Raw genomic sequence first — 27,588 nt, 5'->3', positions numbered from 1 at the left:
AGAGAGAGAGAGAGAGAGAAAGGGAGAGAGAGAGAGAGAAAGAGAGAGAGAGAGAGAATCGATCTGTGGCCCTAAAGCCTAGGGTATCATTAACTAGAAAGAAAATAAAATAGTGAAGGCTTCGAAGATCATCTTAGCATGTTATTCTCAGAGAGAGTATGGTAAAACTTCACATTTCATACATCTGGTCTATAAACAGTTTTTAAAACTGAGCTTTCTCATCCTTACTAGAAGGTGTGTATTTTAAGGCAGTCGTTAGGGTTGGGGTGGTAACCACAGCAGTGATGGGAAAAAACAATTGGTCCCATTGGTGTCAATGAGAACTCCCACTTTATTCTTTCCTTTGTTGGCCAAGAAAGCTTCCCCAGGGAAGCCGCATAGGACAACTAGGAAAACCCTGTAGGTGGTGCAAGCAGAGGAACTGGGAGTAGGTTTTTGTGTTCTGATGGGGTGGAAGGGAGAAAGGTAACAGGCAGGAAAGATTTTGTTCATCACAACTTATAAGTATCTCGTCCTTGTCCCAGCGGAAGACGTGTGAGACTGGCTTGCCCAACTGTGCTCCATCTGTGTGATTCATTCATTCCTTCAGTAAACATTTATGGACAGACTGTCATAGAAGAGGCATGAGAAATAAAAATCTGAGTTTTGCTGCTTGATTTTCCCCTGTGTTCAAGCCCAGCGTCAGTTTCAGCTGTTGGTAAATTTGGTGTCTTTCATGCAGTGTAGCAAACAGATTGGGGATCAGTGAGTTTTTCTAGCAATTTCAGATCCCCTTTGCTTTATCCCAAGTTTTAATCATTGCCATGACTACAGACTTGCAGGGAGTTTATTTTCCCACAGAAGGGTGCAGATAAAGGTAAGATATGCAAGATACACACTTCATCAACGCTATTTACACACAGAACCTGCACATTTGACCCTGTGTGCTTTTATTCTCTATCCCCAGAGAATGGATGATTTCTTTGTTGTGGTTTTCTTTGTATTAAATGATTTATATAGATTACTCCCCATGAAAAAGAAGTTCATTGAACATATTATTCTTATCTACAGATCTCTAGCTATAGATTTAAAAGATCCTTGTACTTGGAAACTATAAAAGTGATAATGTTCAAAATGAAAAGGATCCTAATAATCTCGGTTTAGTAGAAAAGAATGACAGTGCTGATAAAAACTCCTGAATTGATTCATTGCATGCCCCTGACCTCGTTTACATCAAAGATGTCCTCTAACTATGCAGACAAGTTTTAGTTTAACTAGTAGAGAAAGAGAATTTAAAAAAAAATCTTTTTACCAAGTAATGATGACTTCATTATAGTTACATTTCTCCATAGTTATAAAGAAATATACTCTGGCTATCTGAAATTAAGAACTGAATGGAAATCATGTTACAGTTTCATGTTAAGACATCTTGTAATTGGAATCAAGCAACATGCACTATGGGATTTCAAGAAAAAGAGAATTCAGTGTTCTGTTAAAGATGCTTATGATTGGGGTTGGTTGATGGGTGACAGGGATGTGTGGGTTCAAGTTTTCTCTCTTAACATATTCAAAATTGTGTCTAATCAATATGTTGATCATGAAGTCCACATTTTAACAGCAATATTCTTTGATATTATGCTACATACTTGAACTGGAGAGGAAGATTGCCTTCCCTGAAATGGTAAAAATCTATCAGGCTGAGCTTTTAGCTGGAAGCCAGTGATGAAAATGACAGTGCCTTATCCTTGTAGAGCTCTTTTATGTCTTAAAACAACTTTATAAGCATCATTAGGCTTCATTTGATTCAGTCACAGAGAGGCAGAATGACTTGAGAATTGATTTGCCTAAACTCCAATTTCACTGTAGCAGGAAGATTAGAACCCAAACAACCTGATTCTTAGTCCAGGATCTTTGAGTTAGAGTACAGACATAATATTCTTCTTTTTTTTCTTTTGGAAATGCTTTTATGTTAACTTATATATGATATGGTTCACCTAAAAACTTGAACTAGGTGTCCCTTGAGTTTTTTCTTTTCTGGCTCTTTGGTTAGCTAGTGTTATGAACAGAATTGTGTCCCCCCAAAAATTCACACGTTAAAGCCCTAACCCCCAATTTGGAGGTTTGTATTTGGAGATGGGCCTTTAAGAAGGTAATTACAGTTAAATGAGGTTGGGAAGGGGGGATCCCTGATCCGATAGTACTGGTGTCCTTAGAAGAGAAAGAGAGCTCTCTCTCTGCAAGTGTGCACAGAGGAGAGGCCATATGAGGAACAGCAAGAAGGCAGCCATCTGCAAGACAGGAAGAGAGCCCTCACCAGAAAACAACTTTGAGGGTACTTTGATCCTGGATTTCTAGCCTCTAGAACTGTGACAAAATAAATTTCTGTTGTTTATGCCATCCAATCTGTGTTATTTTGTTATGGGAGCCCTTGCAAACTAATACAGATAATGTTTTCTCAGGGCAAGAACTAAACTTGTCCTCTGACATACTGAACCATTAGTTCAGTCTAGCAAAGCATGAAGGAGAGCACCACATATTTGTTAAAGAAATGAACCACTGGCATATAAAGTTGAATAATGGTACTATTTCTGTAAGTTTAGGTTGTGTTTATCAACAAATAGATGGTTTATGGCCAGGTCAATTGCAAAGTTGATATTTCATAATAATACCAGGCATTCTGCTTATTGAATTAATTTTGAATTTTCTTTAGTTTGTAAAAAGGGCAGATGGCCAATATGCCTGTTATTTTAGTTGATATTGTCTACCTAGAAATACACCATACCCACTGAAGTTCTTGCTGCATCTCCTTGATATCACTGCAGCCTCAGTGACATCAAAAGCTCATCATCAAATTTCCACAAGGGTAATTGTGAATACTTAACTGTACAACAGGTCCTGTGCTAAGCTCTTTAGGGGCATTATCTCCTTTAATATTCAAAATAATCTTTTGAATTAGTTACTAATATTATTTTTTCAAACAAGGAGAATGAGAGTTGGAGAGATTACATAACTTGCCCCAGGTCACATAGGTAATAAGGCAGAGCTGAGTTTTGAAACTAGATGGGTGGGGCTCCAGCGCCCTAACCAACACTCTGCTCCACAGCAGCCATCACCATGACAAAGACAGGAGGAGACAGTGGGGAGAAGCCATGGAGCAGGGGGAGGAGATAGGGATGCAGATAAACCTTGGACTGAAGAGATGGCTGGCAGTGGAAGTGAGGGCTGGCATTAAAACATAGGAGAGGTCAGTCCAGCTGCTCAGAAGGAAAAAAATGAAAAACACAAAAAATATGAGAGGCCAGGAAGGAGCAAATGGCATTGTACTGAATGCAAAAAGATGAAATCCTAAATCAAGGCAGCAGGAATAAAGCAGAAAGGTAATTACCAGAGCTTGGTGACTGGACAAGCTGGGTAAGAGTTAAGCGTCCAAATGACCCATAGGCCTTTAGCTTTGGTACCAGGGGAGAACAGTCATACCATTAACTGGGAAGATAAGGAATGAGTCTGGGAGGAGAAAGAAAGACAAAACAAATTTGCTTCAGGGCATCTGGTTTTACAGCCTCACCTAATCCCTGCCTTCCAGCACCAGAATTTTTATGATGCTGATCAATGTTGAGCTTCTTTACAATTCACTTACTTAGGGATCTTAATTCCACTCAGTGATAGCCACCTATTTCCCTATTCTAGCTACCATTTACTATTTGGGAGATTTCTGATACAGGTGTTTTTTTTACCCAGGAGAGTAGCTATGATGCAATCACAGTGGAGATCACATCATGACCAGGTAATGGAGGAGCTACTAGGGGCCGGCCCATCCTTGTGTTACTCCCAAATTATAGCAGCTGACTTTCCTATTGGCTCTGACCTTAGTTTATGTTTAAAACCATATAAGACTGTGAGTGTGTTAGGTTTGCAATATTTTGTTAGTATTTTTGATGATAAATTTTATTATACAATGTATGACAGCAAGCATAGACTTTTACTGTGTGGTGAAAATGAAATTCTCGTGGGAGCACACACTGTTCACATTTTCTTCCAATTTTCAGCTTCTTGAGACTGTATTGGGACCACATCTAGGATGATTTGCTCTAAAATAAATCCATAAAATTCACTCATGTATTAAAGCCTATTAGAGAAGTCTCTTTTCTCTCTTGCTCTATCTTTGAAAATGCTGTGTATTTGTTTTGTATAAATACACTCTGTCTATTTCTGAGATGGGGCAAAGTCATAGCCAAGGACTAGCTTAAGATACATTTTCCAAGCTAGTGGGAAAAGTTACACAGAATTCTTAACTTCACTATGCAAGAGGAATATCCAGAATCCTATTCTACATGAGTAAAACCTCATTCAAAGCCTGATTCTTGTCTCAAAATAGGAGGTATGTTCTGGGAATTGACAGTTACATTAAAGAGAAGAATACTGCAGAGAAAAGGAAATAAAGATATGCCTTCTTTAGTACATATGCAGACAACATATGCTCTGACACTTGCCTACATCCTGTCGAAACACTGATAACAGATTCCAAAGGAACAAGGGAGAGAAAGTTAAGAATTAACAAGCAGCTAGGAGAGTATATGGTGAATCATTATTCAAAGAGCAAATGTAATTGGCTATTAAAATAAATGACAGGATGTTTCAAAGAAGGGAAATTGTAGGCCAATTCACGCATTCAAATGTTTTCAAACATTTATCATGAGTTGGAACAGTGATAAGTGTTTTGAATGATCTAAAGATGAACCTTTTACTGTTTTGCCATTGATATGGTTTGGCTGTGTCCCCACCCAAATCTCATCTCGAATTCCCACATGTTGTGAAAAGCACCCAGTGGAAGGTAATTGAATCACGGGGCAGGTCTTTCCTGTGCTATTCTCATGATAGTGAATAAGTCTCATGAGATCTGATGGGTTTATAAAGGGGAGTTTCCTACACAAGCTCTCCCCTCTTTGCCTGTGCCATCCATGTAAGACGTGACTTGCTCCTCCTTGCCTTCTGCCATGATTGTGAGACCTCCCCAGCCACGTGGAACTGTAAGTCCAATAAATATCCTTCCTTTGTAAATTGCCCATTCTCAGGTACCTGTTTATCAGCAGCATGAGAATGGCCTAATACAGCTATCAACATCATAATAATACAAAATAGGATGGGGTAAGTACTGCAGAGACATTCAAACAACATGTTTTGAGGAGCACAAAAGAATGGAGAGATTAACTTAGATTAATATAGTGAATTCTAATAACAAAAAACCTTTTTTGGGGGACAGCTTTACTATTATACTGCAAGGTTATTTGAAAATAATTGAACATCTGGCCACCTTAGGATTGACACTCCAATGGTAATATACTATGACTACTGTTTTATTTTATTATTATGCTATATGACTTAATATAAAGGTATGTATAAACCATGAGTCAAAGGTTTCCCAAAGAAAGAATTGCTTAATAACTTCTGATTAAACTCTTGTTTCAAGAGATTTAACAATTTTCACATATTCTATTTCCATAGTATGGAAATTATTTGCTTCTCATGCTAGCATAGAAGATAACTCTTAATTTAATATTCTTTCAAGATCTCATGTCGGCAAAAGGGGTCACGGATTAAACTGCAACCCAGCAGCAAATTGTCTTTTGCAGGGCCTATTTTATTTGCCATTACATTCCTGGTGACATTGCCCTTTGTGGTCAGGCAAATACATGAAGACAGTGTTTAAAATGACACACAGATTCCTTACCCGGACCTGAAGAATAGCTCAAGGTCCATCTAACCATGCACTTACCTAGCAGACAGTGCTGTGATCAATGCTGTAAAGACCCAAATCTCTTCATAACTCTTCTAAACAGTTCTGAAAACCTGAACCCTTGGAATGCTTCCAAGGATCATCATCTTGATATTCTTTGGCAGATTTCTCTTTGCTTTCCAGAGCCTCCAAGAGCCAGAAGTGCCTCGGGACTGCCACCTTCTGCACAGGCTGGTAACCAATGACTACTGGGGGTGGTAGAATGACAGCCCAGCCTTTTCTCCTTCAGTTGGGACAACTCTCACACCATCGAGATCCCCGAAGGGCTGGCTGAGATCTACGCCATGATCTTGAGGACTTCTTCCTGGGCTCTCCCTCTCACCCTGCTTCGATTCCTTCCCTGTCCTGCTTCCATTGTTTCCTTAGCACGCTCCCATTCTTAAACTCTTTGCACACAAATCTTCATCTCTGGATCTGCTTCTAGGAAAGCTTATTTAAGTAGCATGGTTTCATGCGCCACTGCACTCCAGCCTGGCACCTGGCGATGGAGCGAGATTCTGTCTCAAAACCGCCCCGCCTCCAAAAAAAAGAAGTATGGTTTCATTATTTAATACTACAGTTGACATTTTGCTACTTCCAAAAACAATTTGAGGAAGTGACTGACAGTATTTTACCCTAAATTCATATGCTTCACTCATCTATAAAGTGAATGACAAGTTTCTTCCTATTCATGAAACCTACCTTGGGCTAACTGAAGCTTATCCTGATCAATGTAACAATGTATTCTTTAAACAGAAAAGTTCAGAGAGTCCACTCTTTGTTACTTCTGACAATTTCTTTTTGTAAGAGTATTTAATGAGGTGGTTTCTAACACAAAGGCTCCCTGGGTTTGTGGGGCAGTGTCAGGGAATGGGCTGACAGAGTGCGGCATTGCTACACAAATGTGTTTCTCTACCTAAACATCCATGTTTACTATTTTTTGGCCCAATTCCAAATTGACAATACTAAGAATCAGTTTTGAGTTTGAAATTTGATTAAAAAAAAAAAAACACTTTAAAATCTGCATTTAAAATGCTTGCTGCACATATCATACTCTTACAAAATGTTTTGAAACTCCTTGCACATTACCAAAATAGAATCAGGACCATTTTAACCTGTGAAACAATAACTCACATAGGAGCTAACCTAATTAATGTATTTCTCTGACCCACCAGTGGGCTGTGGGACTAAAATAAACCTGAAGCCAGCCCCTCTGTGGAGGCCTGGAGAAAGACAGCATCCTGCAGCCCCCTCAGCTCTCAGAGATGCCAGTCACAGCTACACAGACATCTGGAGTTGTGAGCACAGAAAGCTATAAGACTGTATGAAGGATGGCCAGCCTTGGGCCATGTGGTAGACTGTATCAACACAGCTCCCAGCGTGCCTCAAATCTAAAAATGCTGAATTAAATATTAAATATACATGTAATATACTTGTTTTATATTTAATTCAGCATTTATATGTATAGAATATATGTATGTGAAATACATATATATTTCATTGATGATATTGTTGATACATTTTATTATAAAAAACATATGACAGCCGGCATAGGCTTCTACTGTGTGGTGAAACGGAAATTCTCACAGGAGTCCACACTGTCCACATTTTCTATGATCCATCTTCTCCATTCCCCCACCACTCCTCATGTCCTAAGCTTCCATGTCTTACACAGCATGCTCAGCAATTAAAAAATCCTCTGGTCCACACATTTTTTTATTTTCATTTTTTGTACACTCTGATCTCCTTTTTTTGGCCTCAAAGAAAATACCTTTTTATCTAATTCTATGACTTAGGAACCTCTTCTTGTGCTATAATTGTTCCCTATCCTCATCTTTGCAATTGATCCAGCCAGTAGTTTCACAGCTCTCTCTCTGTGTGTGTGTGTGTGTGTGTGTGTGTGTGTGTGTGTGTGTGCATGCTTTCTTATTAGAGTGGAAGGATCTTTAACATTAGATATATGATGATTTATTCATCTTTAGATTTCTAACATCTAGTTAAAGGCCAGACATATAGTAGGTGCTCAGTGAATGTCTGGATACTTGAGGTGAGATGAGGCTAAATTACTTCCTTTAATACATATTCTTCAGGCTGGGTGCAGTGGCTCATGCCTGTAATCCCAGCACTTACGGAGGCTGAGAGGCAGGAGGATCAGTTGAGCCCTGGAGTTTGAGACCAGCCTGTACAATATAGTGAGACCACAACTCTGCAAAAAATGAACAAAATTAGCCAGATGTGGTGGCATGTACCTGTGGTCCTAGCAACAGAGCAATATCCTATCGCAAAAAATATATAAATATATATATTTATATATTATATACATCACATATATGTTATACATATAATTTTCCTTTCATCCTTGTTTACTTAAATTTGATTTGGTCTTTTTCTATTTCCTGTTTAGCATTTTTCCACCCATTCAATGCTTTGCGAATTTCCTAAACACTTGGTATAAAAACCAGAATTAAGTAATTGATTAGGGTAGGATAATTCATTTTTCCTTGGCTCTAGGCCCATAATGTTAGTTGCAATAGAAAACTATCAGAAACCACTTTGTTTCCTGAAACGTTCCCACAAGAATAAGTCCAATCAATTTTCTTCTCCAGGAGTCTCAATGTAATAAAACTTGCAGAAGGAAATTGATTAGGTATTATAACATACATTGCCCACTGAGTTCCCCAGTCCTCCCTGCTTTTGCTCTTATTAATCATGCATAAAGGGGTTAACTAGAAACATGAAAAAAAAAAGCTTTATTATCAGCCTCACAAATTTCACAATGACAGAAACTTATAAGGTATGTTATAGCATCATTCTGGGGCTACTCTGATCTCCATTTTATATTTCTGGAAACTAAATGGACAGTTGTAACCAAGAAGAGAAAATGGATTTCAGTTTTTCTCTTCACAACTTTGAGAATTCAGTTTAAAAATCCTCTTTCTCCAAAATGTTGTATAATACACATTTCCTTGCTAGTTCTGTCAGAGTGGTCAGTAGCCTGACTACTTCTGAACTTGGCTTCACCTGAGAAACAGAATTAGAGTTATTTATTTACCATTATGACTGTTGGAAAACTTGAATGCAAAAATTCAACTAACGCTTTTGTTTTACTAAGCTGAAATAATTGATTATGCACACATATGCATATGTACTCACACACACATTTGTGTGTGTATACATACATAAAGTAGCGTTTGTTATTGTTATCTGAAAAGTCTTCTATGGCAATTTTCTCACTGGCCTGGGTAGAATATGGCTTTACTGAGGCAAATACATGGATGGTGAGTCTAAAACAATCTAATGCTTACACAAGAATAACATCTGTGGTCTCATTTTTACCACTAGCTGCAGCAAAATACATAACAACATGCATGTTGATGACCACAGGGGTGGCTGGTGAGATGGAGATGCTCATCTCACTGGATCAATGCAATCTATCACCATTATTAGAGGAAGTCATTTCAGACAGTTCTCTGCTTCCCATCCAAGTCCCTCACAATCCCATTATGTACTGTCAGAAATCATGTTGACTTATTTGGTAGCAGAACAAAACTCCATTGCAGTGAGTGTGGATGGAAAAAAGAGGTGGGCTTTGGAAACAAGCTTGTTTCCAGTCCCTGCTATGATGCTGCCTAGTGATGAGAATCTGGACATGTTACTCTAATGCTATGATCTGCTTCCTCACCTATAAAATAAGTGTCATAATTTCTACCTCAGTGTTTTTGACAATGCTGTTAAGTTAAATATGACTGGATATATAAAGCACTTAGCACAGTCCCTACTACATAACAAAATTACCAGCAAATGTTTTTTCCTCCTCACTAATGGAATAACATAATTAAATGTGATTTATTGGAATAATCAGATAAAAATTATACAACTGATAGTTAACTCATTAGATGAAAAGATTAATGGCTAGAATTAACACAGTCAGGGCAAGGTTAGTCTTATGTAGAGAAAGCAGGTTAGAATCTCTCTACCTTGTACCTAAATTAGGTCTCATATTCTACTCTCAGAAAGGTATTGAGTTGTTGATTTAAACAGACCAGTAACACCATCTTATGCAATACCTACAAAGAGCCCAATGTACTGGACACTGGGAAGACAAAGATGAAAGATTGAGTTCCTACCTACACACCAATCTACTAGGGATCAGGTAGGTTGGGGAGGCACTCAGGATGCTATCTGTCTTCTTTCTTTAGTTTTCTGGCTTTATTGAGTTATAATTGGTAGACTAAAAACTACACATAATATGTACAATTTGGTGAGGCTGGAGATATATATATATATATATATATATATATATATACACACACACACACACATATATACATATACATCATCTACACACTAGTGTTACTGTAACAGTGAAACAGCAAAAGAACTAACACAATTAACTTCATTTTGGTTGAACCCATTTCCCATTTAGAAAAAGAAACTACAGCTCACCACCAGTGCTCCTTTAATTTTATATAAACATGCTCTTTCAGCTTGAAGCAAATCTGACTTGATTTTCAGTGTGAAAATAAAATATAAAAATTGTTGTTGAAGTTATTTCTAAATATAACATGTTTCTAATCCTAATGTAACAGAAATGTATATGATGTCACTTTAGGATTAGAGACAAGAGTATTTTTAGGGCAAATGGGAAATGGGTTAAGTGGTCTTCACCTATTCCTGCTTATAGGCTGGGATAATTTTAGAGCACTAATATGCAAAAACAGCAATCATGGAGCTTTTAAAACAGAAGCCAGCATTAAAGGGGGACATCTATAAACAACCATGTTTTGTTACGGATTTACAGGAGGATTGCGACCTGACCCAGGACGAAGCAGTTCCAAACTCTTTGGACCCTTGCTGCTGCCCAGATGTCTGCAGTTATTGGTCAGCTCTTGATCAAGAATCCCCTTCTCTTCCCCCTGCCCTTAACATAACGAGAGCCTAACATATGTGCTGATTTAAGATGGTTTTTGCAACTATAGTCCATCCTCTTCTCGGTCTCTGGATAAATCACTTTTCCTCCTACCAACCCTTGTCTCTCATGTCTGGCTTTTAAATAGCAAGTGGCTGATCCCGGGTTCAGTTACATCATCATCACCACAGTCTGGGTAATAAACATATCCACATCTCCAAAAGTCTCCTTGTGCCCTCTTTTTGTGTGTGTGTGACAAGAATACTTACCAAGATCCCTCTCAATGAATTTTTAAGTATATAATACCTACAGTTTACTATAGACATCATGTACAGTAGATCTCTGGAAGTTACTCATCTTGAATAAATTTACTTATTGAATAACAGGTCTCTTTATCCCCTGACCCCCTTCCCTTTCACCTTCCTATTCTTTATTGCTATACCATTGATTATTTTAGATGCTTTTTTATAAGAGAAATCATGCAGTATTTGCTGATATAACCTATCTTCTGTTGTTTTCTTGTTAAAAAGAAAGTGTCCCTTGTGAGGGATAATATACGAAGCTTTCACCAGTCAGGAAGAATGGAGCTTTCACACAGTGAGAAACTAAAAAAGACTAACAGCCACCTCCTCTGAGTTCCCCATTTGACAGAAGGGAGAAAAGAGGCCTATAGCAGCTTTGTGACATTTTCAGGCTCCTAAAGGTGGTTTGTAGTAGAAGCAGGATGGGAATACAGGAAGCCTTATGTTGAGTTCACAGCTTTAGGCTACTGGTTCAATGGAAACCTATGACATTTACCTGAAGAACAATTTAAAGTACGTGCCCTGTTTGGGGCGGCTCTTGCCTTGGGGGAAATCACGTTCTCATTTGACACTGGAGCCAGTGTCTTCCTTCCTTGTTCAAATTTCAGAGCCAAAGTTATAGCTGCAGTTGGACTCCAGAGAGGAGGAGAGAGAGTGAGGGGCACTTATGTTTCATGTGAGCTTCCCATTAATAATGATATATTCTTATTTGCTCCCTGCCCAAGGCAGGACTTTAATATAAAAACACAGAAGCATCTTTTGATCATAAACAATTTCTGAAACATTAAGAAGACAAGATTGTTTTAAGAACTGCATTTAAAATATCTATGCTTCCTATCTTCACTTCTTTAAAGGAAAATAGCATTAATTCTTCCAAATAGATGATCAGTTCTTAATGGTTTCTTTGGCTTGAATTTTAGTGAAATTGTTGTTTATCTTTATTTGAGATCCTTTTAAACAAGAGTTTAAAGATTTTTTCTAAGTACAAAAAGGACAATGATTCTTCAAAATCTGAATATTTTGCACTAGATCCATCTCTAGAGTTTTACTATGGAGCAGAATAAAAGGAAAGGATGAGAGGGTATTTTCTTTTTGCTGGAATGGGAGAGTTTTGGATGTGCCAAATCTGCAGGGACTACAATCCAACACCATGTTTTTCTGCTTCTTTTCTGCTGCTCTGAGGGGCAAAGCTAAGAGAGAATAGCAGTCCCTTTGACTTAATTAGGCCTGTTTCTAAGGGTCTAGGGCAAATGTATAACTTGTGTTGAGAAACAAGCAAGTTAGTATAAAAAGCACTTACTCATTCTAGTCATCTATTTAGATTTGCTTCTGACATTTAACCTTTTCAACAACTTACAATAGTGGCATCTAGTTTGACAGTTTTCTGTTTATTCCACTTTGCTTCCTGCAATACTGTTTTGAAGTTCTATTATCCTTTAAAGGTAACCAACACTACACTTCTGAATTCTAGCTTCTGAAATATAATGTAAGAAGGAGAAATTGCCTTCAGCATATTATCCAGAAAGATTAGGGATTAATTTAATGTTCAGATTATCATATGTATTATGCATAAATCATAGAGCATTCCTCTTATAGCTTCCAGGGAACAAGTATTTTTCAATCCCACTGAAGCTATCTGGAGAGCGTGTTTAATTAACAACACCTCAATAGGAGTTGAATCTAGCTGTCACTTAAAGAGGCTGTTTGGATTGGTTTTCAATGGCCAAAAGGGCAAAACTAGGATATGAGATTAAAAAACAGAATCTGCGACTGTGAGGCTTGAGGACATCTTTAACAATCAGACGTTTGCACCATTTACCTCAATTTACCAGATCACAGTTTAACATTCATTCAATTTAATTCATGCTCGGGATTCTAACAATTTCTCTAGGACTCTATGGAAACCCTGGAGAGGAAAACCTGTATTGTACAAATAGCTAAAGTGACTTTATGAGCATCAGATTGGTGTATGCAGCCTTTGAACTAGCACCTAACACATTTCTGGGCATTTTATATATTTGGTAGGCTTTCTTTTGGGAAATTTTTTGAATTTAATAAACTAGATCATTTGTAAAACTCTGGTATAGAATATGTTATAGCCTCATAACTAGTATTATTATTAACAGTAATGCTTTAAAAGATTTTGAAATACATCAGGAGTGCTATGAAGAAATGAAAGTATAGGACAAGCAGTAGATGTAATGAAAAGAAAAATACACTGCGCAGATAGGAGAGAGAATCAAAAAGCATTCTGTGAAGGGGGTAGAAGCCTTTGAAACTATAGAAAGATAAGAACTCCTAGAAGAGAGGATTCTAAAAGGGTTTACCAGGAATAAATAATAAATATTTGAGGTTATGGGTTTGCTAAATACCCTGACTTGATCATTAGACAATGCATATGCGTACTGAAACACCACATTGTACTCCATAAATACATATAATTATTCTGTGTCAATTAAAAGGAATTCCTGAGTAGTGAAGACTGAATGAGGTGAAGTGATTTGGACCAAAATGCTTGTGATATGAAAAGCTGGCAATATTTGAAAGATGGTTACTATTAGCAACAGGGACAGATGTAGACTGATCATTTTTCACGTATAAGTAGAGTTTTGAAACTAGAGTTCTAAAGAAAAAGACAAAGTCTATCATTACGGTGTGAAAAAGTCTATCAGTCTGCAAAGAGATCACACCCCGTTTTTTTAACCAATGTCCCAATGAAGATGAACTTAATAGTACTGAATGTCAATGACAAAAGCATAGCTGTGCTTTTCTGGGTCTTATTTCCATTTTTATTAAATTTTTTCCTTTCCCCAAACCTCTGAATTTCTTTAGTCCTGTCCTTATTTCATTGCAGTTCTGGCCCTTTGAATCAATGTTATTTTGGCTTTCTGGGTCCTACTACACATGCTGTTTTTCATCTCCCTTTTCCTGTTTTCTGACTGTAATATTCTGACATATCTGTTCATAGTTGAATTTCATTGATCAGGTTTGCTTTGAAATATCTTTAATCTAAATAAAAATGTGAGGTTTTTTTTTTTTTTTTTTTTTTTTTTTTCCATGGAGTAGAGGAGAGAGAACTTGATCAGTACAGGAGAGTTGACATTTAGTGCCAGTCACTTACTGACTGTGGAAAGTTTGAGAAGTTACTTCATTTCTCAAGCTCTAAGTTTCCTTTTTCTGCAAAATGAAGGTATTAGAGCTGACAATCTTGAAGGTCCCTCTAGAACTAGAAATCTTACTTTTTGAGATAAGAATCAACATCAATCCGTCAGTGTGATATGAGTAAAGTGAACAAGTAAACTATAGCATTGTTCAGAGAACACCAGAATTTTAGACTTGTAGGAGATCTTACAGTGATTCTAGCTTTCCTTTATTTTGACATTTGAGGAAACTGATAACTAGAGAGATGAAATGACCTGTGACATAGCGACACAGTAGCAGGTGCTGCAATTTAATATATTACATATTTGCAAATAGTGCTGTGAGCTTCTGGAGACTTTAAAGGTTTAAGCAATCACATTACTCGAGAAAGCTCATAATTGTGTTGTTAGGGGTCTGGAGGTACTAAAAGGCAAAGTTGGAATAGATTTCTCATAACATTGCCATATCAAGTTTATAAATATGGAAGAGAAGTTATTGAAACTGACAAAACACAAAACAGATAATCACAGAAGAAAATACATTTCCCTTCATATGCGTGTTGGTAAAATTAGGTGAAGGGCTATGCAAACTGCCTAGTACACTATGACTTTCCTGCAACTGTGGTCAAACCCCAGAAATATCATACTTTGATAAGAGTTTTTAAAAATCCATCTGCCTTTCAAGGAATTATCAGTTATGTAAATCTCCTCACAAGTAAACCACCCTCAACAATGATTTATTCAATGTCTTGCTGATGACATTTTAAGTGCTGCTGAAAGAGCATATTGTGGTTAATTTAAAATGTAATTAATGTAAGATTAATTATGATCTCAGAAACTGGAACATGCTACTGACAGATAAAATTGGAAGAGTGGCAGACTGCATGAAATCCACAAAGAGAAGGGATTGGTCTGTATTTCTCCCACATTGTCCATGAGGAAAGAGCACACCGATGGCTTAGGACTAATCCTATTTCTTTAGATAGAAACAGCTAAAAGTGGGAAAGACCATTCCTCAAAAGGTTTGGTACCTTTGTTTTCATTCTTCTTGAACTATATGGTGTTTTGGATTATAAGTGAACAGACTTGCTAATCAGAAGGGCATGCCCCATCCAGGACTAAGATGTCTGGTATAATTTACAATGTTTAGTAATAAACTGAAATGCTGGTAGACAATTGCCTATGAGTTTAGAAGTCCGTGTTCCTAAAAAGAATGCTTGGTATTTTATTGTTTTTGTGGCAATTGTGAATGGAAGTTTGTTCTTGATTTGGCTCTCTTTAAATCTGTTATTGGTGTATAGGGATGCATGTGATTTTTGCACATTGATTTTGTATCCTGAGACTTTAAATCACACTGCCACGTGTGTACCTATGCAACAATTTTGCATGTTCTTCACATGTACCCCAAAACCTAGAATGCAATAAAATAAATAAATGGGGGGGAAAAAAGAATGCTTGGAAATGATGGAGGTATACAGATTGCAGCAGTTAAGAGTGGGCAACTCTTGAACCAATGTTCCTATCAAAATGCAGCCATAGGGAACTATGAGCATTTAGTTTAATTAATATCTGGATTGCCTACTTAATTTTCTGTTTTTCTCCAGGATTCAATGGGGCAAAGAAGCCAAGAGTGTATAATTTAAAGAGAAACTGATTTATTTTTAGGTGACAGAAATATGTAGAGGGAACTCCTGGAAGAAATGGCACAATGTTAAGGTAAATTTTAATGGAATGAAAAAGAGTAATGCCCCTTATAAGTCTTGTGTCCATGGGACTAATGTCAGCCTGGAGGACACAGGAAAGCCCCAGATATCAGAGCAAAGCAGAGTGGAAAGGCAAATACCACAAACGTCACCCTTTTCTGAACCTGATATTGCTTAGATTTAGAGACGTCTCAGTAATTTTGTGTTCACTTGTGAGTAAAGGTTAAGAGGGTTAAAAAGTGATTGAAAACTACAAACCAGTAACATATACATTCTGATTTTGTCAACCAAGTACAAACCCAAAAACAAACAAAACAAATAAACAAACATACTGTAACATTACTACTCAAGTGAAAATACACAGAAAAAAACAAAACCCAAACCCAAACCTAAAACAATAACAAAAACATAAAAATCAGCCTGATTTTAGTGCCAACTCAATTACAGATTAGGTATGACTGCCCACCTAACTCCCTAGGATTCTATTTAAGGTAAGGCACTATATCTTAGGTATATTTTGTTTACCAGACAGTATTTCACAGAATGCTTGGCATAGACAAAGCCCTGCGTAAGTCCTGGCTGAATTAATTCGTTAATTAATAAATTCAACATATTTGGCAATTGTTGAGGTTTGTCATCATTACCAGGCCACACTATAACTCAGGCTGTGGGCCAGAACTTGGTATCATGAAAACCATAAAGGCCCTGATACTCTGGGTATTAGTCTTTTTTTTTCCATACTATAAAGAACTGTCTGAGATTGGATAATTTATAAAAGAAAGAGGTTTAATTGACTCACAGTTCAGCATGGCCAGGGAGGCCTCATCATGGTGGAAGGTGAAAAAGGAAGCAAGGTACCTTCTTCATAAGGGAGCAGAAAGGAGACATGCTGAGTAAAGTGGGGAAGGCCCCTTATAAAACCATCAGATCTCCTGAGAACTCACTCACTATCATGAGAGCAGCCTGGGGGAAACTGTCCCCATGATTCAATGACCTCCACCTGGTCTCTTCCTTGACACGTAGGGATTATGAGGATTACAATCCAAGATGGGATTTTTGTGGGGACATGAAGCCTAACCATATCACCCAGCATTAAACTTTTGAAAGGATAAACTTTGTAACATGGCACATCCCTGAATCAAAATGTCCTATTTTGTTTAATGTGATCCCATACTTTAGGGCTATTAGCTTGTTTGGTGATCCTCAGCACAACAATAAGAAAGGAAATGGAAATGCTGTACATGTTACATTAGCCTTCTTCAGAGTCTATGATTTGCTTTTGAGAAATTATTTTTAGAACAGCTTCTCTCCCACAGACATAATAGTATTAGTGTGTCTAGTGGGCATGTTTATGTAGTTTGTATACCATAAATGCTCTTTTTCCTCTTTTTTATTCTATTTTTAAAATAAATTTGAGAGTCATTAGCATACAGGTCAGTTTAGACAGAAGGAACATATATGTCATTTTACATTTGGAAAATTGGAATTTGTAAAACGTGTATCTCAGGGAAGAATGGAAATAGTGAGTATGAGAAAAAACTGAGAAAGAGAAGAATATGAGTGAAGCTTAGGTGATGAACACACAGAATACAGGAGTGTCTTCTGTCTTTATTAAAATGTAAAAGGTGGGTGTGTTAGGAGGCAGGAACAAATTAACTTTGATGTGAATAATGGGAATAGAGAAAGTAGGAAGCCTTCAATTATAGTAGTGGTAAAGGACATGGCAAATAAAACCTTGACTGTTGAAGGAAATAGAAAGAGGTGGGTGTTCAATTACAGAGAAGGTAATGGAAGTGCAAAAATAGAAGGGCAAAAGTCACAGTGTGGGTGGCCACGAGAGGAATGCAGGAAATTACAGCATGGTAAATTAGTTTACTCTTGTTTTTAATATTATTCAAATATTAAATAGCTAAGACGTAGTTTCCTAATTGGGTTGAAATTTTATATCCCTAGTGAGATAATTTAAGATTTTTAGTGACAATATCAGCCAAACAGTTATACTCTTTACCAGTGTAAAACATTTAAATTCACTCCTGTGGTTGCTGTTGTTATTTATTTATATTTTTTCCATGACACAGATGTACTTTATTTAATTCATCATCTTTTAGTTGATTTCTATGCTCTTTTCCATATGTCTAATGCCATATTTGTTATATATATTTTATTGCACTTTAGATTCTGGGGTACGTGTGCAGAACATGCAGGATTATTACATAGGTACATACATGGCAATGTGGTTTGCTGCCTCCATTCCCCCATCTATATCTGGCATTTCTCCCCACGTTATCCCTCCCCAACCTCCCTACCCCCCGCTATCGCTCCTGTGAGTGAGAACATGTGGTCTTTGGGTTTCTGTTCTTGTGTCAGTTTGCTGGGAATGATGGTTTCCAGATTCATCCATGTTCCTACAAAGAACACAAACTCATCGATTTTTATGGCTGCATAGTATTCCATGGTATATATCTGTCACATTTTCCTTGTCCAATCTATTATCAATGTGCATTTCGGTTGGTTGCAGGTCTTTGCTATTGTAAACAGTGCCACAATGAACATACATGTGCATGTGTCTTTATAACAGAACGATTTATAACCCTTTAGATATATACCCAGTAATAAGATTGCTAGGTCAAATGGAATTTCTGTTTCTAGGTCCTTGAGGAATTGCCACACTGTCTTCCACAATGGTTGAACTAATTTACACTCCCACCAACAGTGTAAAAGTGTTCCTATTTCTCCACATCCTCTCCAGCATCTGTTGTCTCTCGATTTTTTAATGATCACCATTCTAACTGGCATGAGATGGTATCTTAAAGTGGTTTTGATTTGCATTTCTCTAATGACCAGTAATGATGAGCATTTTTCCACATTTGTTGGCCTCATAAGTGTCTTCTTTTGAAAAGTGTCTGTTCATTTCCTTCACCCACTTTTGAATGGGTTTGTTTGTTTTTCTCTTGCAAATCTGTTTTAGTTCTTTGTAGATTCTGGATATTAGCCTTTTGTCTGATGGGTAGATTGCAAAAATTTTTTCCCATTCTGTTGCTTGCCAGTTCACTCTAATGATTGTTTCTTTTGCTGTACAGAAGCTCTGGAGTTTAATTAGATCCCATTTGTCTATCTTGGCTTTGGTTGCCAGTGCTTTTGGTGTTTTAGTCATAAAGGCCTTGCCTATGCCTATGTCCTAAATGGTTTTGCCTAGATTTTCTTCTAGGGTTTTTATGGTGTTAGGTTTTATGTTTAAGTCTTTAATCCATCTGGAGTTAATTTTAGTGTAAGCTGTCAGGAAAGGGTCCAGTTTCTGCTTTCTGCACATGGCTAGCCAGTTTTCTGAACACCATTTATTAAACAGGAAATCCTTTCCCTATTGCTTGTTTTTGTCAGGTTTGTCAAAGATCAGATTGTTGTGGTGTTGCCACTGAGGCCTCTGTTCTGTTCCATTGGTCTATATATCTGTTTTGGTACCCAGCACCATGCTGTTTTGATTACTGTAGCCTTGTAATAAACTTTCAAGTCAGGTAGTGTGATGCCTCCAGCTTTGTTCTTTTTGCTTAGAATTGTTTTGGCGATGTGGGTTCTCTTTTGGTTCCATATGAAGCTTAATGTGTTTTTTTTCCAGTTCTGTGAAGAGGGTCATAGGTAGCTTGATGGGAATAGCATTAAATCTATAAATTACTTTGGGCAGTATGGCCATTTTCACAATATTAATTCTTCCTAACCATGAGCATGGATTGTATTTCCATCTGTTTGTGTCCTCTCTTATTTCCTTGAGCAGTGGTTTGTAGTTCTCCTTGAAGAGGTCCTTTACATCCTTTGTTAGTTGTATTCCTAGGTATTTATTCTCTTTGTAGCAATTGTGAATGGCAGTTCGTTCTTGATTTGGCTCTCTTTAAGTCTGTTTTTGGTGTATAGGTATGCTTGTGATTTCTGCACATTTATTTTGTATCCTGAGACTTTGCTGAAGTTGCTTATCAGTTTTAGGAGATTTTGGGGTGAGATGATAGGGTCCTCTAAATATACAATCTTGTCATCTGCAAATAAAGACAATTTGAATTCCTCCTTTTCTAATTGAATACCCTTTATTTCTTTTTCTTGCCTGATTGTTCTAGCTAGAACTCCCAATAGTATATTGAATAGGAGTGGTGAGAGTGGGCATCCTTGTCTAGTGCCAGATTTCAAAGGGAATGCTTCCAGTTTTTGCTCATTCAGTATGATATTTGCTGTGGGTTTGTCATAAATAGCTTTTATTATTTTGATATATGTTCTGTCAATACCTAGTTTATTGAGAGTTTTTAGCATAAAGGGCTGCTGAATTTTGTCAAAGGACTTCTCTGCATCTATTGAGATAATAACGTGTTTTTTGTCTTTGGTTCTGTTTATGTGGTGAATTACGTTTATAGACTTGCATATGTTGAACCAGTCTTGTATCCCGAGGATGAAGCCTACTTGATCATGATGGATAACCTTTTTGATGTGCTTTTGCAATTGGTTTCCCAGTATTTTATTGAAGATTTTTGCATCTATGTTTATCATGGATATTGGCCTGAAGTTTTCTTTTTTTGTTGAGTCTCTGCTGGGTTTTGGTATCAGGATGATGTTGGTCTCAAAAAATGATTTGGGAAGGATTTCCTGTTTTTGGATTATTTGAAATAGTTTCAGAAGGAGTAGTACCACCTACTCTTTGTATGTCTGGTAGAATTCGGCTGTGAACCCATCTGGACCTGGGGTTTTTTTGGTTGTGGGCTATTAATTGCTGCCTCAACTTCAGCCCTTGTTATTGGTCTATCCAGGGTTTCAACTTCTTCCTGGTTTAGGCTTGGGAGGGTATAAGTGTCCAGGAATTTATCCATTTCTTCCAGCTTTATTGGTTTATGTGCATAGAGTTGTTTGTAGTAATCTCTGATGCTAGTTTGTGTTTCTGTGGAATCTGTAGTGATATCCCCTTTATCATTTTTTATTGCATCTATCCAGTCCTTCTCTTTTCTTTTTTGTTAATCTGGCTAGTGGTCTGTATATTTTGTTGATATTTTCATAAAACCACCTCCTGGATTCATTGACTTTTTGAGGGTTTTTTTGTGTCTCTATCTCCTTCAGTTCTGATCTGATCTTAGTTATTTCTTGTCTTCTGCTAGCTTTTGAGTTTTTATGATCTTGCTCCTTTAGCTCTTTCAATTTTGACGATAGGGTGTCAATTTTAGATCTTTTTCTTGCTTCTCATGTGGGCATTTATTGCTGTAAATTTTCCCCTAGACACTGCTTTAAATGTGTCCCAGAGATTCTGGTATGTTGTGTCTTCGTTCTCGTTGGTTTTAAAGAACATCTTTATTTCTGCCTCCATTTCATTGTTTTTCCAGTCAAAATTCAAGAGCCAGTTGTTCAATTTCCATAAAGTTGTGCAGTTCTGAGTTAGTTTCTTAATCTTGAGTTCTAATTTGACTGCACTGTGGTCTGAGATACTGTTTGTTCTGATTTCCATTCTTTTGCATTTGCTGAGGAGTGATTTACTTCCAATTATGTGGTCGATTTTAGAGTAGCTGTGATGTTGTGCTGAGAAGAATGTATATTCTGTGGATTTGGGCTTGAGAGTTCTGTAAATGTCTATTAGGTTTGCTTGGACCAGATCTGAGTTCAAGTCCTGGATATCCTTGTTAATTTTCTGTCTTGTTGATCTGTCTAATATTGATAGTGGGGTGTTGAAGTCTCCCACTATTATTGTGTGGGAGTCTAAGTCTCTTTGTAGGTCTTTAAGAACTTGCTTTATGTATCTGGGTGCTCCTGTATTGGGTGTGTATATATTTCGGATCATTAGCTCTTCTTGTTGCATTGATCCTTTTACCATTATGTAATGTCCTTCTTTGTCTCTTTTGATCTTTGTTGGTTTAAAGTCTATTTTATCAGATATTAGGATTTCCACTCCTGCTTTTTTTTTGCTCTCCATCTGCTTGATAAATCTGCCTCCATCCCTTTATTTTGAGCCCATGCGTGTCCTTGCATGTGAGATGGTTTCCTGGATACAGCACACCGAAGGGTTTTGAATTTTTAACCAATTTGCCAGTCTGTGTCTTTTGATTGGGGCATTTAGCCCATTTACATTTAAGGGTAATATTGTTATGTGTGAATTTGATCCTGCCATTTTTATACTAGCTGAATGTTTTGCCCATTAGTTGATGCAATTTCTTCATTGTGTTGATGCTCTTTACCATTTGGTATGTTTTTGGAGTGGCTGGTACTGGTTGTTCCTTTCTATGTTTAGTACTTCCTTCAGGAGTTCTTGTAAGGCAGGTCTCATAGCAACGAAATATCTCTGCAATTGCTTGTCCATAAAGCATTTTATTTCTCCTTCACTTATGAAAGCTTATTTTGGCTGGATATGAAATTCTAGGTTGAATGTTCTTTTCTTTAAGGATGTTGAATATTGGCCCCCACTCGCTTCTAGCTTGTAGAGTTTCGCCCAAAAGATCTGCTTTAAGTTTGATGGTCTTTCCTTTGTGGGTGAGTCAACTTTTCTCTCTGGCTGCCCTTGGGATTTTTTCCTTCATTTCAACCATGGTGAGTCTGATGAATATGTGCCTTGGGGTTGCTCTTCTTGAGGAATATCTTGTGGTGTTCTCTGTATTTCCTGCATGTTAATGTTGGCCTGCCTTGTTACGTTGGGGAAGTTCTCTTGGATAATATCCTGAAGAGTGTTTTCCAACTTAGATTCATTCTTCCTGTCACATTCAGGTACCTCAATCAAGCGTAGATTATGTCTTTTCACATAATCCCATATTTCTTGGAGGCTTTGTCCGTTTCATTTCACTCTTTTTTCTCTAATCTTGCCTTCTCATTTTATTTCATTGATTTGATCTTCTATCTCCAATATCCTTTCTTCTGCTTGATTGATTCAGCTGTTGAAACTTGTGCATGCCTGGTGAAGTTCTTGTGCTGTGTTTTTCAGCTCCATCAAGTCATTTATGTTCTTCTCTAAGCTGGTTATTCTAGTTAGCATTTCATCTAACCTTTTTTCAAGGTTCTTTATTTCTTTACATTGGGTTAGAACATGGTCTTTTAACTCAGAGAAGTTTGTTATTACCCATGTTCTGAAGCGTGTTTCTGTCAATTTGTCAGACTCATTTTCTGCCTTGTTTTGTTCCCTTGATGGTGAGGAGTTGTGATCCCTGGGAGGGGACAAGGTGTTCTGGTCTTTTAAGGTTTCATCCTTTTTATGCTGGCTTTTTCCCATCTTAATGGATTTATCTCCCTTTGATCTTTGAAGTTGGTGATTCTGGGAGGAATCTTTGAGTGGCTGTCCTTTCTGTTGCAGTTGGTGTTGTATCTTTTTTGGCCTGTAGAGGCGCTGCTGAGCTGCCTCCGATTCAGTCAGGTTGCTGGGTGGGTGGTCTTCCCCTCCTGTTTGTTTGCAGGTGGAATTAGCCCCACTTTCCCAATAGCATCTCTCCTTCCCTGAGCTCTGTCTTCCCAGTTGGGGTTAAACTGGTGTATTCACTGCCAAGCTCTCTGGTGCGCTGGCTTCAGTTTGAGTTTTGTGGCGGTGGAGCCTGCCAGGCCTTATGGCCTGTTTCCCTGTTTTCAACTCTGCCTCTTTCTGTGGGACAGGTTGTTCCACTAGTCCATCTTCTGCCCTGGTCCAGCTGACAACTTACGGTACCAGGTGGGAGCCGTAGCTCAGACTTGCATCCACAACCCACAGCACCCCTTAGTCAGGCGGGGCTCTCGTGGACCATGGGTTGCAGGGGGGATGAGGTAAGCACAGGATTCGAATTGGAGCACCGAGGGGGTAAAGTCCTCTCACCCTCCAAGCCAGCTGCATGCTCCAGGTGGGGTTGCACCCCACCCTGTCTTGGTTCGTTCTCCCTGAGCAGCTCTCACCCTGCTTTGGCTCCCTCCCTGGGCTACTTTCAGAGTCCTTCAAGTCCCCCCATGAACCTGGCACCTCACTTGGAATCCTGAAGTCTTCTAGCCCTCTGCATCTCATTTGCTGGGAGCTGCATTCCGGTGTCATCTCCTCTCGGCCATCTTGGTGCCACCTCCTCAGTTGCTGTTGTTATTATTGTGTTTATGACCACCAGTAGTTAAGCGAATCATTTAGAGACAATGAGGTCTGTGTACAGAAACTGGCAGGTTCACTCAAACTCTGCCAAATTGTTATTTGAGAATATGATTAATAAAAACACTAGCCAGATTAGAATAACTTTTATTCTAGTGGCAGGATTCACTTTAATTGGTTCAAGCAGTCATTGGCTTTATGAGCTATGTCTACCAGAGAGAAGCAGGTTGAGCAGCTGTATCAAATGAGGGAGAGAGAGAAAAAACATTCCTTCTTGGGCTTGCTTGGTGTTGGAGCAGAGCTCTCGGGTGGGGCATTTGGCAGTTCTTAGGTACCCAGCTTCTCTGCAACAAACTGACCACTGCAATTCTTGCGGAGAGCCAAAAGTTCAATGGAGGAGGCAAGAGCACCCATTAGTATTTGCAAAGATGAAATAATAACCTCTTTATCTCTTTTAATAACATTTTGCTTTAAGACAATCCCAAAATATTAGCATCTCTTTATGCCCATTATTCCTTACTTTCTTCCTATGAATTCCCTATTAAAGAGTTTTTCATAGTTTTTTTTTTTTTCTATGAAAATCCTTAAAGGAAAGTTATTAAAAATGTTTATGTCTCAGTGCAGTAGTAATACTAGCACTCTTGAGATACAGAGCACTATTACTGTGCATTGGAAACTTACATGCATTTACAAGCACATGTGGATATAATTAGATTAAGCCATTAGTACATTGGGCTCAGGAAGTGCTGCTCTGCAATATAAGCTTAGCATTCATATTTGTAAATGGCTATGTGATATGTTTTTTAGTAATTACTTTTTATAAGAACCAACAGTGAACAACCCTCATCATTATCTATTTGAATGGTACCCAGGATAGAAAATGGAGAAAATGCCATTTGACTGTAAGAAGGAGTCAGCAAAACAGGTGCCACCAAAAATGATCTCAAATCCTGCTTTTTGAACTTACAATGTCTAATGATTAAACTCCTGCAGACTGAAATATATTTTATTTTGTAAGAGTCTCACTTTACAAAATACTAGTGATTCTTAAGTGAAAACTGGAAATATTCATAAACTAATAATGTTATAGGGTCAGTTAAAACCAGGCAGCATACATATTTTCCAACATCAGACACTGCATCACAGGTTGATTAAGAAGCTGATCACTTCCCTTAAGAGTGTTTCCATTTATAAAAATAGCTACAGTTATATTAATTGCCTGTGTGGTATGTGCTCATTCAAATGACTACGAAAGCTGGAACTTAGTAATGTTCTGTGTAGTTTTTTCCCCTACTTATGTATGAAAGCTATTTGAGGCAGTATTCCATGGCTACTACAACTGTTCCTCCACGGTCAAGGTAAAATAAATTAATTAACCTGGCTAGGCACATTTAATTACAATTAATCATGCTGACATTAACATTCACAAACAAGACAGTGTATCAGGCAATATGGTTACAAAGATGACATGGATTTATCCTTGCTTTCAAGGAGCTATTTAGTTAAGGGGGATATGAGTACAATTGTATATAATAAAGTATAAATGGTACTATTATAGAAATGTGAATGAATTCAGGAAAAAAAACCCCAGGAAATTAGGCTATTTGTGCCACCTTTACATTGCTATTTATTTATTTGTTTGGGATGGGTTTTCACTCTGTTGCCCAGGCTGGCGTGCAGTGGTACCATCATAACTCACTGCAGCCGTAAACTCCTGGGCTCAAGCAATCCTCCCATCTCCGCTTCTAGAGCAGCTAAAACTACAAGCATGTGCTACCATGCCTGGCTGCTTGCTTTTTAAAATTCTACTCAAAATTTATTTCATCAATAGTATGAAAGTATATTTTAACATTAAGACTCTCCAGTGAGAGCCTGGAGTGACTTCTAGGATAAACATTCTGTGATTTGATACTAATTTAAGTTGCAGTGTAAGTTCTGTAACTCACAGTAAATTCTAAATTGGAAGAAATGAAATCCCAAGGGGGAACATTAGCTATGTAGTCAGATACAGATCTGCCATTTTACTTGGCTGTTTTCCTCCTCTGAATCTGGTTTCCATTTCCATGAAATGGGATATTAGCTAACTCAAAGTCAAATTAGAAAATAAATATAAAATTAGGTGAGGATACTGCTGGCGAATTGAACATTGCTTTGCCGCTTTTCAGCCAGGCCTAATTACTAGTGATGGCCATATTAAGTCTTATAATGCTCCACCTCCGGGATTAGTGTGTGCCTTCTACAGATCTGATGGGCAGCAAATCAGAGGGAAGCTCCCCAGGCCTGTAGTCACTGCAGCCTTCAGTGTTTTAAACATAGGACATTTCATTTAAATCATAGTTACTCAGCCTTTTAAATACCAACCACACCGTAGGACCTGAATGAAAGGTGATTGATTCTCTTTTTTTTCTTTCTTTAGAAATAAAAAAGCCTATTTCACCCAGATTTTGGTGATAAGCTCCAAGAATTCCGCTGATATTGTTGTCAAGATATTTTGGAAACATACCAAGAAGATTCTTATGTATTTGCCAAGCACGTAGCTCCCAGTCTACTTGCTTTATTAGAGGAGGGAAAGGTATCAATGTAAAGTTCACTTCAAGCTCAGCATTGGATCAGTTTTGCTGTGTTAATAAAGCATATAAGTACTACTTGACATCTAAAAAATTGTGTAACACACTGTCCAACTCTTGATCCAAGCAATACTGATACAGAAGGTAGAAAGAAATTATTTAGACAGTTAGTGAAGGCAACAGAGTCCTCAACAGAACTTCCGTTCTAACAAAAAGCAGCCCCCAAAATTAACCTTTTCCTAACAAACAGCAGCCTGAAAAATCGAGCTGCAAACATAGATAAGCAAGCTGGAAGCTTGCATGGGGGGAGGCCGGTAGCTGTGCCAATAGAAAAGGGCTGCCTGGGGAACAGGTATGTCCACAACATTAGCTCCATCTTCCCTTTTTTGTTAGCACATGTACAGAAGGAAATTAGCAACATGGCTCAGCTCAGGCAGAGAACTTGCCTGCAAAATAGAAGATTAGGATGAGGCTGCCAGAAATTTGCACCCTATGCGAATGGCACGCTTAGTCCTAACCAGTTTTTTTATGCCACATGTAGACCAGACTCTTCTTGATCACTAGCTCTTCTATAACGGCCTCTGCATTTCACTGTGGATTGGCAATCCATTTTTGCAGGACCCTTCTCTGTAGCAGAGACCTATTAGCTTTCTTTTGCCTATTAAACTTTTGCTGTTAACCTTACTTGGTGTGTCCACATTCTGGTGGCTGTGAGCCAACAGACCTTGAGTATTATCCCAGACAATGAGGTAGCTTCAATATGGCATTTACAAACTTTGAAAATGGACAGTCAAGTAGTAGGTAGACACATGCTCTACTATCTCACTTAAATTAAGTTTCAGCTTCCTGATCCATATTTAACCAGAAAGGGAATTGGCTCTCTTGTGATCAGTGTTAGTACAAGTTGCATCTCACAGAAATAAAAACCCAGTTATGCCCAATTAGTTATTTTAAATAGAGCAAAAACAATCTGATGGAGGAAGAAAAGTCTTCAGTAAATGATGATGCAACAACTTACAGGCCAATAGCTAACAAAATAAAAATGAACATTGATCTAAACCTTACACCTTATACAAAAATCAACTCAAAATGGATCACAGATGTAGGTGTACAGCTTATAAAACTATAAAACATCTAGAAAAAAAAATAGGAGAAAATCCTCAAGATCCAGGAC

At 37.8% G+C, this 27,588-nt stretch overlaps 1 protein-coding gene across 1 annotated transcript in view; it reads right to left on the bottom strand.

The window, feature by feature from the left end:
• The window catches only part of CNTNAP2 (contactin associated protein 2), a 1,742,807-nt gene that overhangs the window by 655,839 nt on the left and 1,059,380 nt on the right, over window positions 1-27,588 (bottom strand). The window contains exon 18 of the mRNA XM_017502914.1: window positions 16,451-16,459. Coding sequence (XP_017358403.1) covers window positions 16,451-16,459 — 9 coding nt within the window. The remainder of the gene's footprint in view (window positions 1-16,450; window positions 16,460-27,588) is intronic.

Source organism: Cebus imitator, unplaced genomic scaffold, assembly GCF_001604975.1.
Source record: "Cebus imitator isolate Cc_AM_T3 unplaced genomic scaffold, Cebus_imitator-1.0 Scaffold304, whole genome shotgun sequence".
NCBI classification, from domain to species: domain Eukaryota; kingdom Metazoa; phylum Chordata; class Mammalia; order Primates; family Cebidae; genus Cebus; species Cebus imitator.
The sequence above is the reverse complement of the archived record's forward strand: the minus strand, read 5'-3'. Positions and strand labels throughout refer to the sequence as shown.